This window comes from Numenius arquata, chromosome 2, assembly GCF_964106895.1.
Source record: "Numenius arquata chromosome 2, bNumArq3.hap1.1, whole genome shotgun sequence".
NCBI lineage: Eukaryota > Metazoa > Chordata > Aves > Charadriiformes > Scolopacidae > Numenius > Numenius arquata.
Genome location: NC_133577.1, coordinates 44,555,472 through 44,574,243, shown reverse-complemented (window position 1 = coordinate 44,574,243; position 18,772 = coordinate 44,555,472). Strand labels below are relative to the sequence as shown.

The following is an 18,772-nucleotide window of genomic DNA, read 5'->3' as shown; positions in this document are numbered from 1 at the left end:
GAGACTCTATAACAGCAAACGTAACCCAACAGAAAAACAGATGACCTCCCACACACACTTCAACCGATCTTCATTTGTGGCCTGGAGGGAAATCTGAATGCCCTTTGTATAAAACCACAAAAGTTTTAAGCATTTATTAGCCACCCTGTCTCAAATACATAGTGTAAAACTTGCCTGATACGTTTTGGCTTTACTTCCCTGTTTTATTTCAGAGGACAAAATGTTCTGGTGTAGCATACCTACCGTCACTTTCGGAACAGGAGTAGTTTACAATATAACCTACATTAGATTATACATGGTGCGTGCGTTGCATTTCCACTGAAAATAGCTGAAGACTTAGAATGACGAAGCGACTCGTGGTTATGATCTTCCTTGTCTTGAGAGCATCAAGGTAGCCATGGTTCTGCGTGCTGGGGAAGAGGGGGGGTGTCTGTGCTGTGAGGGGTTTCGTGTCTGTACAGGAACCTGGCGGCAGGTCTCCTTTCAGAGGACTTTACAGTTTAATATGTGCCAGAGGCAGAAGGTAAACACAACATTCGGTGTGCTCATTATCAAAACAAGGAAAACAAATCAATTGCATTAACTGTGTGTGGAGTATCACAGTTATTCCACAGTATTTTGTCAAAAATTAAAAGGTTACCACTAGAGTACTATATCCCTATCTCAAGCCTGGCACCACTTATTACTGCAACGGTATTTCAATATTAAGTGATCTTAGAGATATTTCATCTTTCATTTTGAATCCTGAATTTGAATCAGCATTAGGATGTCAGGTCTGTGAGATAAGGTATAACAAACTAAGTAGACAGCTGAAGGGCTCCTGGTGAAGGTGTTGCTGAGAAGGATATCTTAGGCTGTTTGCAGTAACCTTGTTTACAGGGTCATTTCAATTGCAACCTGAATTTCAGCGAGAGGCTGCCTGGACTAATGCCTGTGTGTCTGAAACACGTCATGAGCGTCTTTTGCACTCTAAACCTTCTCTCTGCCTTCCTCACATACTCACAAAAACTTTTCTGGAAGGTTAGGATGATTTTCTGATATGAAAATTAAGATGTTTTCCTAAGAGGAACCCTGCTCTTTGAACTCTTGTACATTAGCAACAAAGTATTCATGAGGTTTGATTTTTTTTTTTGGTTCTCTGATGTGTCAGGATCAGTAGTTACACCAGTCTTTTTAACTTCACGTATATGGCTTTGATTTATTATATTTAAGTCTTGGCGGTTTTGAACCTATTTTGCAGCACATGAAGTCAGTTCAAGCCAGGATGTGAAAAGATGCGTATTGTAACAAGGATCAGCTTTGTAGCGATCGCCTAATTTTTTGTTTTCTTTTCCTAACGCTGTTCCAGGAAAATCATGTGCGTTTAGCGAGTGGGTGCTAAATGCCAGCAGCCACACTGATGAAGAAAAATGCTGTTGAAATACTTTGGAATAATAAATAGGATACGGAATGGTCAACCACAAGATAAAAATTTTACACAGTGTTTTTATGGCTCTAAATTGGCTGCATTGTAAACCAAGCTTACTACTCTATTAAGTCATCAGAGTTTTCAATTATTCAAGATTTCTAGTCAAACTATCTAATATAGTCTTCATCGTGCATATCAGAAAAATTATACCTAAGGTTGTAATTCCTTGTTGTTGGTATGTGAGGGCTTTGTTGCGGATGGGGATTTAGTTTTGACTTATCAGGACAAATACTACAAAGCATGCACACAGAAAAAGGATATGGAAATAGCCTCAGTCCTACGAAATGGGGATAGTTACAGCACTGAAATGTACCTAATACAATTTGAGATCCACTCACTAAGAAACCTTGACAGTATCTGCCTTGCAGGTACCGTGCATTTGGAAATACTATATCTCCATTTAAATGCAGATCTTCAGTTTTCTCCAGGGGGCAGTTGGCGAGGCTTTCGATTGAACCACCGGTACTAGAAAAACTAACTGAAGATTTACCCATGAACAAGAGGCCCTTTCAAGTCTGCCTTTTTGAAATAATGATTATAACATTTCCTAATATTGCCATTTTATATTGATTTTGAATGCCTTTTCAAAAGTCACAGTAAAAGAATAGTGTCTTTTACTCAAGGTAGGCCATTTGCACTCTTGTTTAGCAATCTTAAGAGAGAGAACTCTTACTTGTAAGTTCTTTGTTTTTACGTGTGTTGTGTTTGCGTGTGAGTTTTGTCAAATGGACAGAGCAGTCTTGCTTTGATTCTGACCTAGATTCCTCCTGATTATTCCTATACAGCTAGTACCTGCTTATTTCCCACTGTGAAAATAGGAGAACAACTGTTGATGCTATCTAGCTGGGGCTGCATGGGCAATAGGTATGCACATCCAGTAATCTCCCCTCCTTCTCCAAGGCTTCATTAGTAACGGATAAAATAGTGCTGCAGTCCAAAGCAGGTGCAATCCAATATTTCCTCTCCTGTGAATTTTTGTTCTTTGAGGGTTTGATTCAAAGGGAGGCAGAAAAAATCCCTCAACTGAGTGGAATGAGTGAATTTATTCCTCTTTCCAGATTTTGCACAGATTTTGCACACTTGCAGGGATGAACAGGGCTGTCAATTTATTTGATGTGTCTCAGATCCAGCTTACTCCACATTTGCTTGAAACTCAGTGCCGGTAGGTGCCAGTCCTCCTTAGAGGGCTTTGTCCCATCCAGTCCAGTTTTCTATACTGTTTGCCAGCTGTCTAGCTCGTGGTGTAGCCCAAGGCATTAAAAGCCCAGTATGTAGGGAATGGGAGCTCCCTCTTTGGGGTGCAGGCAGCACAAACTACCTGGTGCAGGGGAGACAAAAGCTCCTGACCTTTCCTATGCTGGCTGCCATGCACTGCGCACATTCCTGGCCGCTCCAGACTCCCCACCACAGGCAAGGGTGCTGCCTGGGGATGCTGCCCTTGTCCCCGTGCCAGAGCCATAAGATTGTGGAGATAGCCATATTATGCTCACCTGTTAATGGCATATAACCCGTTGGCCTCAGTACCCTGGAGAAAACGTGCACTTCAGCCTCTGCATGGAGTTCAGGCAGATCTGCAAAGTTCAATCTTACATGCACCCGCGTTAATGGCAGAGCTCCCATTCAGCTTAATTGATATTCCTATAAACATCTGCAGGTTTCTGTTTCTACTGGAAGCTACAGTTGGGTGGACTTCTTAAATGAATGTTTTGCATATTGAGGTTGAAAAGAAAGTTGAGCCTGATACATTAAGTTATCATCTGTATCATTCTCTTGACATCAGTTGGATTGCGACAAGCATATACGACAAGGAGATTAGGTGCAAGATCTTCACACACGCATGCTTTTGTTACCATGTTAATCAGTGGAGACGTTACTTCTCTGAAAACCTTGTTTTAAGTCAAGTCTAGGCAAGCACGAACCTGCGTGTGCATATGCAAGTTGAGCAGGGCCTATCCTTTATAATACAATTTTTTTCCTTTAATATCTGAGCAAGATCTCTTATTATAACTCAACCATTAGGGGAAAGAAAATGGAACTTTTCTCCAACAGCTTTTCTGTTGGGGAATCTAGTGGCAGTTGCTTTGAAGCATGTGTAATTGATTATCATACATTTATTTTAAAAAGGAGACATAACAAGGAATCTAACATGATGTTTTGGAATATATCTTCTTCCCTACAATGTTCTTGAGGGAAATGTAAGGTTGCAGGCATCATTTCATGCCCTGTATGTTTTTGAACATAAATCAGAGAAATTGTTGGAGAGTTATAGATGTTCATAGCAACTGTAGCTATAATAAACACATGCAGTATATATTTTCCAAGCTATTTCATATGGGTGAAAAGCTGAAGCTGGCATTTTGTACGAACAATTCCACTTAATCACTGAAAATTTATTTCCTAGTTAGGGTGGATTACCAGTGTAGCATGAAGTCGTACACCTTGGTTTAAGTTCATCTGGTTATGAAGCCTTGGTTAAAATTGAGAAAGAATTTAAATTGGATCTAGACACCTTGAACGACTTATTCCAAACATCAATTTTGTGATGCCTCCATGGCGATATTTACATCTATATTATCGCCTATATTTATTTCAAAGTATGCTGGATACTTTAGAGAGTAAACAAAAGACAAGAACTGTGTGAAAACCCAAACAATCTTAATTGAACACATAACACAAAATGTAAGCATAATAAATACAACAGGAAAGAGAATCCTGAATGATCAGGCAGTGCAGAGCTGCTAATGGGAACAACAACTAACTTAGGTATACAAATTTTGTGATGGTTGTTTTGATTTTGGTTTAAAGACTTAATAGATGAAAAGGCAGAAGTGACTTTTATGGAGGAATTTCAATGAACCATTCAGTGTGTGAGGATGAGGAAGGTGTTCCATACGTTGTTGAGGATCCAAATGCATTAAAATTCTAAAAAGAAAATCCAGTAGTCACAGTTAATATGTATATGGATGGACTGGGGATAGGACACATTCAGGATCTGTGCAGAGATCAGACAGGTCTAGATGAACAGAGTTTCAGACTCGATATTTAAGCAAAAGCCCGAGTGTCTGAATAAAACATGTAGGATATGTTTCTTGGAATCTGGCCTCCCAGGTGCTTTCAGGTGTAGCTCTCATTACTGAGTGTACTCCTATCGGGTTCAGAGATTGATAATTAAAACTGATACCGCTTATTGAAAATGTTGAGACTAAAAGGTGTGACTTTTAAAAGTGTCACTGTGCTTCTGCTGGACTTCTGTTTTACTGCAGATACTTTCAATCATTCCTCTTTTATTACGAGAGCCAGAAATCCCTTTTTAAAAGAGAAAGCTGGTCTCTTATTACTTGACTCCTGGAAGCAACGTTTTAAAATGTATGACAAATATCTTGAGATAGATGCTAAAACTGAGAATTTGCTCTGTTTTACTTGTTTGTAGTATCAGCCTTACATGACCCCCTCTTGAACTTGAATTTTAAGTCTTTGAATTTTAAGACCTGCATGAATTAAAACAAGAAGCTTTCTAAATTGTTACAACTGCTGGACGTCAGGAAGGCAGAGCATGGCCCATCTCGGGCACAAGTACTGGTTTAGACATCAGAAGAGCATGCAGTGGGGTTGGTTTCCAAGGGCCACCCTTTCCATTGGCAACAGGTGGAAGAGGGATGGAGACATACAGCTTTCGACACGGCCTAAGCTCAGGGTTGGCTTCCCCTCATTTCTCGCCTAGTTCTTGCTGCCCATCTGCTCCAAACATCTTTTGTGGCATCTCCTTAGTAGCCAGGCTACTTTACCATGTCCTCTGAAGTTTGGAAAATGGACTTTGAATTGTTACTGTGCTCCCTGCTGGATACAATGCTGTGAAAACAAAATTCAGTGAGGAGAGGAAGTGGAAGACAGCGTCGCAGGTTGAGGTATAGCTGGGAAGTCTGGGAGGAGAAAGATTTGGGAATTCCTGTGTGTCCCATGGTCGGGATCTATGTATGCTTTTACAAAAGAAAGGAACTGAAGGAGCTGCATCCCTGGATCCGTATTGACCCAGCTGTGTCGGATGGGACATGATTATAGAGGAGCGGTAAGGAAAAGTGGAGTCTAGATGTGGATGTCCAGAGTGGACATCCTCCAGCCTTGACAAGTGCTAGTTGGGCTGTGTGTGGTAGGACTGCCAAATCCGGTTGGATTGCTGCTCTCGTGCTGCATTCAGGAGTCTCAGCCTTTCTGTGCAGGCACTTGGGTATTTAGAGGCTCTCGAGGAGGAAACTTCATTCACTGAAATTCCTGCTTCCACAGGGATTTTTTTTCACTTGTCTTAAATTAATGTCTTGAGTTCCACCTGACAAAAAGAGCTTGTTTTACTCTGTGCTGGATTTCTAACAGAAAAAAAAAGCCTCTCCAGCCATATTACAGTCAAAAGAGACCAGGTGGATGAGAGTTGAGAGCGAGGTATGCGGGGTCTGGGCAGCAGGCTGGGCACTGGAGCACAGAGAGCAGGCGGTCCAAGGTCACGGTCCTTCTTACGGCACAGCTGGGAGCTGGATGCACAACCTCAGGTTTTTGTCCTTCACCCTTCTCCGACGTGCAATCCCTGTCTCACGGCTTGAGCAACGGAGGCACAGAAACTATGCTTTTGCAACACGCATTAAATGTGATGGTGCCAGTTTAGGCATGGAAAGGTGAGGTGATGTGTTGAAGGGGAGGTAGCCAGTCAGTGAGCCCAGCCTTGTAGCCAGGATTTCGATTCCCTGCCTTGCACTGTCTCTCCAGGGAGAAGAGCAAGATTAATCCTGCTGGTGACCCCACACTCTTTCATTTCTCTGGTTTGGCACAGTCCAGGGGTGGACAGGATCCTTCTCCCAGAGGAGAGAGGGAAATTTGGGTGGAAGTGCATGTTGAATGAGTATGGTTACCTTGCTATGAACAATGCCTACCTTTTATAAAACTTATTTTAAATATTTTACTTTGTTCTTTTTTTTTTTTTAATAAAGGGAGGTGAGGACATGAACTATGAATATATCTGAAAACTGAGCCACAAAACCTTATGCTTGTTTGTGCTTGTGAGTGTGTGTGCACGTGTGCAACGTGCAAACGCACGCTCAGATGTTGGGTACGCACAGGATCTCAATTATTTTGCTGTTTGAATCACAGAGTATGCTGTCTTCATGTACTGTCAGTTTTGGTTTCTGCCCTTTGGAATAAAGTTCAAAATATTAAAGAAATAACACGCAATATACTAGTAGCTAGAATAGTCAGGTCGCCTGAGGGGAAAAGAGCGTGGTGAATAATCTGTCTTACAAATGCCCAGAAAAAAACCCTTAACTCCTCCCAACCAAACTCTGCAATGGTGCACTTTTAAAAGGGACTTCTAAATTTTGTTTCTGAGATTTGCTGGTTATACTGGAGAGAGCAGTAGGTCCCGTTTGGAAAGCAGCATGCAAGCTCTGCGGTCACGCTCTGACCGTGTGCCGGGGGAATGTATGGTCCCAGCGACTCTTCGGAGAATCACCTTGGGCTAAATGGTGAAACAACTAAATCCGAATTAATTATCAATAATTCTTTAACATCAAATGTGAGGATGTGTTCAGAATATTGCTTCCCAGCGTAAGAGTTGAAATAGCACTAGCAGAGGTATTATTTTTAAATGTTGCTTTTCTGGTCTTATTAGTTTACTCAAACAGCAGTAAGGACCGCAGAACCTGATGCAGGTTCTGCCCATCCCTGGTTGATTCTGGTGGGCCGAGGCAGGAGCTAAGGGGGCATTAACAGATACGTGGAGTCACACTGTGACTTTGGTCTGAACTTTGCCAAATTTGGGATGTTGCGCTACACAGTTTTAGTCCAATGAGGACCATGCTAAAAGGCTCTAGATAAAGTATTAAATGAAAGAATCGGCCCCCTCCCACTGCCAAAATCTTTTGACTTGTACTCTGTATTAGGAAAAAAAAGTGCTGAGAAGTGTGTGACTGATGCAAGGCAGATTCGGGATGAATTTAGGATAAACAGGATGCCTATTGCACTGAATTTAGCAATTCTAAGGCAGAAAATGCTTTTGAGCGCAGCTAACAGCTTCTCATCTGCAAACGCCACAATCAAGACAAAGCAAACTATATTGTGGCAAATTCTGCAGTTCACAGTCGTGACACAGTCAGAGCCTCCTATTGCAGTGCGGGAGCCTTCTGCTTGTATCACGACTGCCTAGGATGCAGGGTTTCAGAGCGGCGTTAATAGAAATAATACAGTAAATATACAGTTTCAAAAGTCCTTCAGGACATGCAGCAAACGGCCGTGATTCGGACTGGGTGAAGTTGTCAAAGGTTGCTTTGCTCTCCAGAGCCTGGCAGTAGCTCCACTGAAATGTGATGCCATTGGTTTTCAGCAAAGGTTTCTTTCTGCAGGGCTGCAAACAGAGATCAGCTGCTACTGTGTATACACAACTAGGGAGCAAATCAAGCAGCACATTTAAGCAGCCTTTTTAACCCTGAGACTTTCCAAGATTTCTTCTTCACGCAGGAAGTTTCCTTTATATTGTCAGCTCTAGCACTTTGCTCATGTAATGAGATCAGAGCTAGGATCACTGCTGCACAGTAGAAAGACTTCCTTAAGACATTTGTCCTTGAAACTGCACCAAACTCTTGGAAGAACCCAGAACCTGTAAGTATGTATGATATAGGCAACAATAGCACCGTGCAAAGCTGCAATCAACCATTATACGGTATCCGATTAGCAGGGCAGGAGGGATTTTTTTTTATTTTTTTTTTGGATGTTATGTTACATTCATTTTCAATTTGTTCTAAGGAAACAAATCAATTCGGGCTTCTGATACAGTGACTTTGCAGTAGATGAGCTAGTAGTAATATGTTTGATTTAACTATTTGTTGCTCTCGTGTAGCTTGTGGGACAATTATTGTAGCCATCAAACTATAGAGAACTTTTCTTATGTTTTTAGGCATTTTAAAGGATTTGGGGGGGTCCATCTTGCAAATAAGTTTTTGCTTTGCTTTTTGATTTCAGCAACCCCACCCTACGCCAAACTATAAATAACAGGGCAAACGGAATTAGTGCATATTGTTCTTAGGTAGCAATAAAATATATTTGTTTGCAGGCTTAATTTAGTCGTTAAGAACATTGCGCTGTTTGGGGTGGTTTTTGTCTTAATTGAATTCTACTCAAGGCTGTCTGTTTTGTGTTTTACTATCTTGTCTGTGTCTGTTTAAGTTACTTTGCTGGGACTGCAGTCTGGTTAAACCTGTATTTAAGCACTATTTATATTCTGAGCACATTTCTAGTAAAATAAGTGTTCAAGATTTTTTTTTTTTAAAGCCTTAAACAGTATAGTTTTATTAGCAGTGAGCGTCAGAGAAGGCACAACATGGATGAATGTCAGATGTAGACCACATAACCTAAGTCTTCTGTGCGCTAAGTCTGATCCGAATGTGTCCACTTTTGCGACTGCAACTAATAAAAGCCTTGAGCTCCCTTTCAATAAATTTTTCATATGCAACAATACTTCTGTTTATCAGATTAATTTCTCCCAGGTTAGCCTGATTGATAGCTGGATTGTGGTTTCTTAAGAGCTTTCTCCATGAAACCCCACCGAAGAGCTGCATTCCATTTAACCAGTGAATGTAAAAACTGGTAACCATGGATTCAGCCACCACTAACTGTCGAGAGCAATGACTTGTTGTAAACAATACAAATGAGCCAGGATAGCAGAAGCAACCAGACATGAAATGATTTTAATAGAAATTACGGCAAAGGTCATGTGATACTGTATCGGCTTGAATTCAGTGTTAAAGGGAAAGTATTTCAGTTTTTCAGGTTTGATTTAAATTGCACATCTCCGCTAGCTTCACATTTGCGTAAGACCCCCAGAAGGGAAAATGAAGCAGTTATTTGGAAATGCCTCTGCTTAATTGCACGTTGTGACTTAGGCCCTGATCCTGAAAATGTAGGAATAACTCTAATCAGTGGGATTATTCATGGACTTAAAATTAAGTATTTGTGTTTGTAGGATCGAGGCCTTTCTAGGTAAGTTAGTAAGAAAAAAAATATTATAGTCTAAGGAAATAATAAACTGTCATTAAGGATAAATCATGGAAATGCAAGTTTTAGTACAGTTGTGTGGTTCAGTTGGAGATTTTTGTTTGGTTGTTTCAATAACATGAAAACAAGTTATATTTATCCCTTCGTTTTTAAATGTTATGACTTCCATTTCTCATCCACCATTCCTCAAATCCTCTTCCTAATTTGTAGCCTCTCTTTTGGAGAACTGGTAAACCATAGTGTCAGCTATTATAATACAGCATGATGATAGGCACATGCAGATCGCATGAGCAGTCGTATGTCCTATCTCAGGAATTTCCATCCCTACAAAATCTTTGCTGACTCCCAGCTGTCACATGGCTGTCACTCACAAATTCTAACCATAACCAAATCCTCCTCCCTGGGCATGCGCTCACCAAACCTCTCTACGTACACGTAGACGCGGGCACAAATGTCCCTGCTTAAGCACCTTCTCTGCGTAAATGGGTCTCTCCCCCAAGCCTGCTGCATTCCACTAATGCTTCTCCCTTAATTTGTTCCTGGGTGCTACTTCCCTGCTGTGCCTGTGCTGTTTGTGCTCTGTAAGGAGGAACCTGGAGTGGGAATAGTAGTCAGTAAGAAATGCAAACAAAAATAACTTTGCGTATTATTTAATATAACAATTCAAATCCGTGTGAATCTAAATTCACAACTTCCATGGCTCTCTAAACCTCTCCAAAAAAGTTAACCCTTACTGTTTCGTAGGCACCACTGTCACCTTGCAGTATACTGACTTACTGTTTTGTGTATTTACTTTTCGTAACATTTATATTATTTGGAAAAATTAGATTATAAGAGTCCTAGATTGGAACTTTGGTTATTTCTATATTTCTAGGTTATTTCTGTATTTCATAGATGTCACATACATCTATGTTGTTTTATCTGTAATTATGACATATATTTTTCAACCAGAAGTATTTCAAACAATTTCTCATCAATCTGTTACAGCTGAGCAGTCTCTGTCAAACACAGGTCGCAGCTAAAATGCATAGGTAGATACAGGACAAATCCAGCTTTCCCTGTTCTTCTGAGCTGCCTTGCCAGACGGAGGGGGCGATTGCTTGTATGAGTCGGAAAGGTAAGATTTAGCTTATACATAGATTAACAGCAGGCAAAAATAGACTGGCTTCTGCTGAAAAGAAATACTTTTCAGAAATAAAAGGAAAGCACTTAAACAGGAATATTTGGGGAAAAAAAAATGCCACATTGCAAAATATTTTCTGTTGCCCATCTTTGTCGGTGTTGAGTGTATTGGAGTACTCCTGTAAATCAGACTTATAAGTAGAGTAACATTTTACCAAAAGGGAGGAAGTGGCTGGACAGAAAAGGTACTGCCTTGACTTTGTATACCTATCCTGGGATGAGTCCAGAACTGGAAGTAAAATGCAGATGAAGCCACAGTGAGACTCCAGACCAATACCCAAGTAAATTGGGGAAAACATACTGGCCCCCTTACCATGAGCTCATTACAAAGTGTTAGTAATTCCTATACCCCTTGAAAACCGGGTGGGGGACATTTGAATTGTTGTGCCTGGCAGAAGAAGAAACCCAAGTTTCACCTTGGAGAGATATTGCAGTGTTCAGGAAGGAAGGAGTGCCCTGTGGTCCCATGGACTTCACTGGCATGGGACCATGCCATGATTTTCCTTTGCTCAAAGTATCTTTGGCAACTTTATGATCTGTGACGTACGTGCTTGTCTACTCTCCTGCATTTTGCATCAAATACTGATTTTGTGATGCAAAACTTGCAGGAGTTAGTGGGTGAGCTGCCAGAACTCTTTGCTCATCTGCAGATAGGAAGAACTGGCAGGCAAGTCCCCTAGTTTCTCTCCCAGCTTATAAAGTTCAGGTGCTCTTTGATGGGCAGCTGCAGGAGACTTAGACCAGAATTCTCATTTGATGCATCTCAGTGAAGATGTATTTGGATCTCCAAAATGGAGACCCCCGTGTTTTACCCATAGAGAAGTTACAGTGTGTGCAATCTTATAAACACAATAAGGTAGAATAATAACAAAAAGCTGTATTTTATGATTGTAATTCTCATCTACTACTTTTATGCAAAGACCACTTTTGTCAATTAGATATTTTTTGTCTATGAAAACATCATATCAGCAGTCCTGTCAACTAAATTCAAGTGGTGTAAGCACAGGCACCTTTAAAAAAAAAAAAGGAAAAAAACCCCAACCAAACAAGTAGTCTTGCTATGGAGGTACCAGGTGTAGGGAATATAGGGTAAACTGGTATTCAGGTCTGCTCAGGCTTTGCCTCGTGGTTGAGAACAGCCAGTGGCACTGCAGGTAAGTGAGAAATAAATTTGTAGCTTTTGTCATGTGGACTCCTGGCTATTGGGAACTGGACTGAAACTACTTAATTTCATGGCAAACTAGTTGGTCAGTGAATGACAGTGTGTTGTTCTTTGAATTATTAACTCTATGTAAGCATTACAGTGTTTTTTAAATGTCTGTTCCTTTCTAGTTTTACCTCTTAGCTGCTGTGGGTAAGTGAAGTTCTTTTTGAGGGCTCCTGTAGTCATTTTTTCTTTTGAACATTTTCAAATGTACTTTCTATGGGCTGTTGAAGACCCATGATTTATGCGTTATAATGTTCTCCAGGTCAGCAAAACTGTCATAGGGTCCAAAGACAGGACTGTGATCTGTATCAGCTGCATTAACTTTCCATTAACTTTCGGTGACTAGAAAGCAACTTTGATTATTCTGCATTATTCCTTTGTACAAAATAAGGTCGTTCTCTGTATATTTTAGTTCTAACAGAACCAGACTGTCACTGACCATCAGCTTTTGCATGCATAGACTCTCTCCTTCCTGGCAAGGCTTTAGGCCCAGATCCACAAAAGGATTAGGTGCCTTAGGTGGGACTTAAGTGGGATTTAGGCATTGAAAGCCCAAACTGAGATCCTCAATATCCCTACTGAACTGCCACCTAACCTTAGAAGTTGCCTAACCTGTGTGAGTGCTTACGTTTTCAATATCCAGCTTTCCCAGGTGGCCAAAGATCTGCTTTGGATGTTCTCAAGCACTTCCATCCTGACAAGGTTGAGCCTTTCCGCTCCCATCTTTCCTCCAACATCCCTACAGACTTCAGAAGGCATGAGCTCCTCTTGCAAAATGGTGGCTCTCTGTGTGTGGTGTATCTCACTTTCTCCAGCTTGTCCTTGAAGGAAAGGACCCTCCAGTAGGTTCAGGAACAGCCTGGGAGCCTTGAAAAAGATATCAAAACTAAGAAATTTTGAGTATCACTGCTTAAACACATACGTCCCAGAGAAGAAGTGGGACTGCAGATGTGTGTGACCTTTGTCGTCTCCTACTGGCAGTCTTGGACTGTTCTCTGCTCAGCAATGTCCGCTCGTGAGTTTGCTGGCACTGTATGAGACACGAGGGCTGAGGGCTCAATCGCACAGGCACAGCACCTGAAAGTTGGGTACTGGGATGCAAAGTTATTATTGCTCCTAGAGGTTTTCTTGGAGAATCCAGACCGTGGTGTTTTGTAGGAGCAGTTTTGGGGAGAAGCACTTTAGGGGAAAGAAGTCTTTTCTGCAAGAAGTCACTTGGGGTTTCACCTGACTGTAATACGTGGTGATGTTTTGGTTTTTGAAAGCCAGGCTTATTGGGGTTGTTCCGTGTGCACACCCAGAAATAAGAGTCACTTTTTTAGGGCTTCAGTCTCAAGAATTTCTGGAGCTGTGGCTGGATTGATAGCTGTCTCGCTCTGCAGAGGCCAAAGCAAATAATGTCTTGTTAGTAGCTGAGTAAGTGGTCCTGTGCCATCACTTATTTCTCAGCTGTACTCGTGACATTTTGTGTGTTCTCAGCCATGTCTGTTGTTTGTTTAAATCCTGCTCAGTTCCTTGATTTATCAGTTTCCTGTAGACTTTTGTTCGAGTAGTCCCAAATGCTATGCTATTTCAAATAGATGCATCCTTATCAGCAAATAGTCTTTCATCAATAACTTTAACTCTTTCATGTAACTCTGCATACATTCACATTGATCTTTTTTTTTAAAATACTGGAATTTTTTTGAGAGTGCAGTATTTAGGAAATCTGTTAGAATTTTCCTGAATCATTCCATCTTTTTATGCCAAAGTTGTACAGGCATTTGCCTTTACCTTTCCTCCATATTAACAGATAAGAGCATTTTTCTTTTTCTCCCTCCGTCCCGCCCCCCTCCTCCTCCTGAAGGAGAGAACTTTTTCTCCAGGAATTCCTAGTTTTCTAATTCGTCAAAGGTATCTGGACTGTATGCAAATATTATTTATTGCTGTTTTTGATTTATGTCGTGTGTGCAATCCTGAAAACAACAGTACAGACTGTAAAACATATTTGTACAGCGGTATAGCCTAGAAACTATAGAAGTACCAAAAATTATATACTCTATGAAAATTTAGAAACTGCAATCATAAAAAGTCTAGTGAATAAACTTAACATCTAATAACAAGTGCTATGTGTGTTCCTTACAAAGCCCAATTGTGTTTATATTGAGGTAGCTAAAATTTGTAGGACTGTCTATGATAATGACATTTAATAGCTAAGAATATTATTCATGTATTTTTAAAACTGACACAGGGAGATCTGTTATTTTAATGGAGAATATATGTTATAAAGTAACTTGTAACTTTCAATCCGTTAACTTTGTGCTTTTGGAATAGTATGCTTGAGTAATACATTTATTTTGTTATTGTAATACACACAACCATTGGCTTCTAAGCACATTTTCATAATTTCATTTGTACTTCTGAATTATTTGTCACATAAGCTCACTGTGGCGTTTGAAGGACAAACAGTTTCATAAAATTTGTTAGGGGTAGTCTTGTGAGTGTTCCTGTCTTGCTGTTTTACCTCTTTTTATTGCAGAAGATCTACTCCTGGACCTTCACGAAGACACAAATATGTTATACAATGTGAGAAAACTGAGCACAAATTAGTTATAGCAGAGTAAAATGATACAAAGAAACCCATTGTTGGCCAGTTGCAGGAAGGAGCTGGTACTGTGAGTGTTAAATCATCATACCTAATGAATGTATGACTATTGTATGGAACCAGTTTTAGGTATAGGAAGTTCAGCAAATATTGTGCCTTGGTGGTTGCCAGATCACTTGCATGCTTGCTAAATCCTATATAGAGTGCTTCCGTTTGCTGGGTTACTCATTGAGCTTTTAATAGCCAACTTAATTTTAGTTAAGGTTTAGTTTAGTAACTCTCGCAATTAGTGGACAATATTGCCAGCATTCATCTGGTAAACCATATTACATACGATATGCACACACACGGTACATGCGGAGGTAAAAGGTAACAGATCGATTCTGATGGATCGCATCATGACTGGCTTTTAAGGATAAATTACAGAACCTTTTAATTATTGGGGGTAACCTTGCAGAAAATTGAATCTTGAGTTTGCACGTAGGAGGAAGTTTGATCTCCCTTGCTCGCCATCGCTTCCCAGTGCCAACAGCAGCTCCATGCGCAGGGCTCCCCGGCTCCCTCTCAGCCTGCGGGTGCCATGTCAGCGCCCGTGACGTGAGCCGTCCTAAAAGCGAGAGGCTTTGTTTTCGGGGCAACCTTCTGAGCCTCATTCTGCTTATTTGCTTTGTCTCTCTGAAAGCAGCTGAGGTACGGGAGGCAGGCTTGCTGCTTTACTCTTTAAGGCATTTTTATGGGTTGTTTTATGGGCACAGGTGAAGGAGTACAGGTGAGATTTTTTTGCCCTCATATAATATGGCTTCATGGATAGAAGATATGACTTCAGCCAGTCAGGTAGCATCCTGTGAAGTGAAACACTGGGGACAATAACTGCAACTAAGGATTAACTTGGAAATAAAGGCAAAGGTACAACAACCAAATGCAGCAAGAGGGCGTTTTTTCTTTTTTCCTGAGAGAATAGGTTAAAATGTATGTGTCTGGCTGACATTGCTGGAAAATGAAGGCCCATATGTTCCCACAGGATGGGACACTACAGGGACAGTTAGAGCAGTGACTTGCTCCGCAACGGTGCTCATGTCTGAACTAGGATTTCTCAGATCCATGAATACCCAAAATTCAGGTGTCTCTGACGAAATAAGTAGAAATTCTATAGTAGAGGAGGCACAAGGGCATATGCTGTCTCTGTCACAGTTGTGTCCCTTGCTCAGAAGTAAATGCTGGTTACTTCTGTGTGGAGTGAAATTCAGGAGTGCATGTGCCAATCCAGTCCACTCAGCCACAAGTCACTGCCTTGAAATTGTCTTGTGTGTGCAGGGTCCTACCCCGGTTAGAAATACGCTGATTTAACTAAAGGTAATAATATTTTTTTCTGCCGTAGAAACCTAATGTAGAAAAGGTGAGACTGGTACTAGGCCCCTAGTGATTTGGGTGAAGAAGAGGCATCAGAGAACTCTGATTTATAGGAGGATGTAGGTAAGTGAGGATCTTTGCATATGAAATCATTCTCCATCTGTATGGAAAAGCGTACAGGATAAAGTCTTGGCTTCGCTGAGATCAGTGGGAATCAGCCTGTCTATCGTTGTAGATTCTGTATACTCCTGCGGTGCTCTTCTCACTGGTGACAGAAACCCCAGTACAGACTTCAGCAGTATCCTCACTGGCGTGGTAGGTTTGATCTTTACAGGAAAGGTATCGCTGCTAGTAATATTACAGAATAAAAAAACACTGCCAAAGATAGGGGTTTTAAAGCTTTCTACTTTATATTTTGACCCCGTTATTTTGAGTCATACCAGCACAGAAATTGAAATATCTGTGGGGCTTTTTGCAAAGCAGGGCAAGATTTTTTCCCCAATTTTTCCAGTTATAGGAAACTGTGGATCAAGATTTTGGATGCTAACCATAAGAGGCCTCGAAAAAGCAAAAATAGTAATACCTACCTTGTAGGAATATTTGTTTGTCTGTAAAGTATGCAAACTCCTTGACAGAAAGAAGCCATAAGAAATTCCAGGCAGTTATTCCTCTGTGACAGAAGTCTGTATTTAGGCTTCTGTTAGTCTCCTTTATTTATATGAATATAATTTACAAGACGTTCAGCTATCAGAAATGATGTGATAATGAGGACAGAGGATAGGTCACAAGTCTGCAAATACGTGTAAGGAGATGGTGAGCTTAACCTACCAGGTGAAAGAAAGGTTAGTATAGCAACTGCACGAACACTTCAAAGCATGCACCTAGTTTGCTGCACTAACTTAATTATCCCTGCTATAGATATGTTTGACAAACATATCTATAGCCCAGATACTGTTACTTCTCAGTGCGAAATAGCAGAAGGCTTCTGTTTGGTTGCCAGTTGACCAAATCCTTCCTTCTATTTCCTTGCATTACTCTTTTCAAGGACTTTCCCTGCCTCTTGGCTCATTTGATAAAGAGAAACTTACCCCTTTATTTTTAATGGTGGAAAATATTGTGAGATGGGGAATGATGCAGCCTAATGGGATAGGTATAAAATGATTTTTAAGCAAACCTGATGAGGATTTAATCCTATTTTAATCAAATGCTGCCTGAGCCAACCAAAAATAAGTTGGTTTTTTTTATCACTCAAGCTAAATCGACCGTATTCTGGTGTCAGCACTATTTCTCAGCAAGCATCTTGCATCCTCCGTGTAATACTACAGTGTGTTTCTGAGCATCCTAGTGTTGTTGACTTTCTCCACAAACAGTGTGATCTGAAATGTAAAGAAGCAGGATTGCCCCAGCACTCCCCATCGCAGAGAAATGCAAGCCAGTGCCCTGTTCTTTGACACTAAAACACGGCCTGCTGTTGGCAAGCTGTGGACTTTAATAGGCAAAGACCATGGGGAACTTTTCAGCTTTTTAGTCTTTCTGCTTCTGTAAAGTCTGTTACGCAGAGAGGCACAGATTTTAAACGTGGTCATTTTTAATTCCTGTCCCTGGAGTCTGGCTGGCAGATTAGGAGTGCGGAGGATGGGAGTGGGCTGAACAGACAAGCTGAAAATGCAGGATGTATACATACATTAAAATGGAGCAAAACAAAAATAAACAGACTTAGGTGAACACAGAGGGGATCTGTTTTAGGGCCACTCTTAACTCCTGTTTTAGATGGCCTGTGGTGAAAATCATTAGCTTAAAAAGATGCTATTTATGTCTCCTTTGAACTGCGTTTACACAAACTCATTAGCCAGCACTCCTAACTGAAGAGAATGGAGATAAAATTTTGGTAGCTTTTTTCCTTTTTGTTCTGGATCTGAGCAATACTATTTTCATTGCAAACCTTAAAAAAAATAGCTTTGATGTGCTCTTTTTCATACAGTTTATATTAGCTACTGCCCTTGTTCAGAAGCCAGTAAGCATTGATGTATGCTAAATGTAGTTTGTTCAACAAAGACTTAAAAATCAGAAATGTGGCTTCATAGGTGTAAATCTGGAATTTATCTGATGTCTTTTGAGGTGTTACTGTGGATTCCCACTTTTGTAGCAAGGATCAAAACTTGTTTGTTGACGAAGTAGTTTTCTGATTTGAGAATACAGGTGAACACCAGTATGTTTTATTGATTCGCTTTGCCCTCCATACTGATTTTGACAGGCCACACTGAAAGTAAAACTTCGAGCTTTTCAAATTTTTATTTGTTCCATGTTGGCCATTTGAACTTTGTTATAAAACCCTACTTCTGTGATAATTTCTGAAAGCTTGTCTCTTTTGGAGGCTTGTCTCTTTTTATTGACTTTTTCCTATTTCTAGCAAACTCTTCATGGTTTTCTCTTTGTTCCCTCGATGATGATAATTTTTATTTTTTCTTGATGATTGGTAAGCCTATTTTTTCCTTCATACATGGAAGAGAACAGAAGTTTTGAAAGCCGCATTTATAGTTTGATTATTGTCTGCTTTCCTACTGTAATTGAAAGGAGGATTACCTCTTATGTGAAGTTTTTCTTATGCATGTAGGAGTAGTTAGAGTAGCATAGGTGCATTGTGAGCTATTATTTTTAAACTCAGAGTGTTTGAAACAGGGTTTTAAAAGCAATCAGTGTATAGAAAATTAAGGAAGAACTATGCCTTTAATGCACGTATGTGCCTTTCCATGTCAACTGTAAAAGAAGCGTGCTCATACCTGGAGGTAGTGATGTAGTCTAATGGAAAGAGCAAGCGCCTGGGAGTCAGGAGCAGTGGGCTGCATTCTGGCTTTTCCCCAGTCTGCACACCTTTGTAAAATATTTTGAGATTTCTGGATGAAAACCATTATAAAAGAGCTAAGTGTTTTTTTAAGTCTGCTTAGTTTTA

At 40.5% G+C, this 18,772-nt stretch overlaps 1 protein-coding gene across 4 annotated transcripts in view; it reads left to right on the top strand.

Moving 5' to 3' along the window:
- The window catches only part of ESRRG (estrogen related receptor gamma), a 385,126-nt gene that overhangs the window by 1,629 nt on the left and 364,725 nt on the right, over positions 1 to 18,772 (top strand). Inside the window, exon 1 of one of the 4 annotated variants that reach the window (XM_074144569.1) lies at positions 7,862 to 8,107. The exons of 2 other annotated variants lie outside the window; for them this stretch is intronic. In XM_074144569.1, coding sequence (XP_074000670.1) covers positions 8,010 to 8,107 — 98 coding nt within the window. In that variant the 5' untranslated portion in view covers positions 7,862 to 8,009. Of the gene's footprint in view, positions 1 to 7,861; positions 8,108 to 18,772 lie in introns of those variants that run through there. One more of the 4 variants, XM_074144567.1, reaches the window with a different exon arrangement.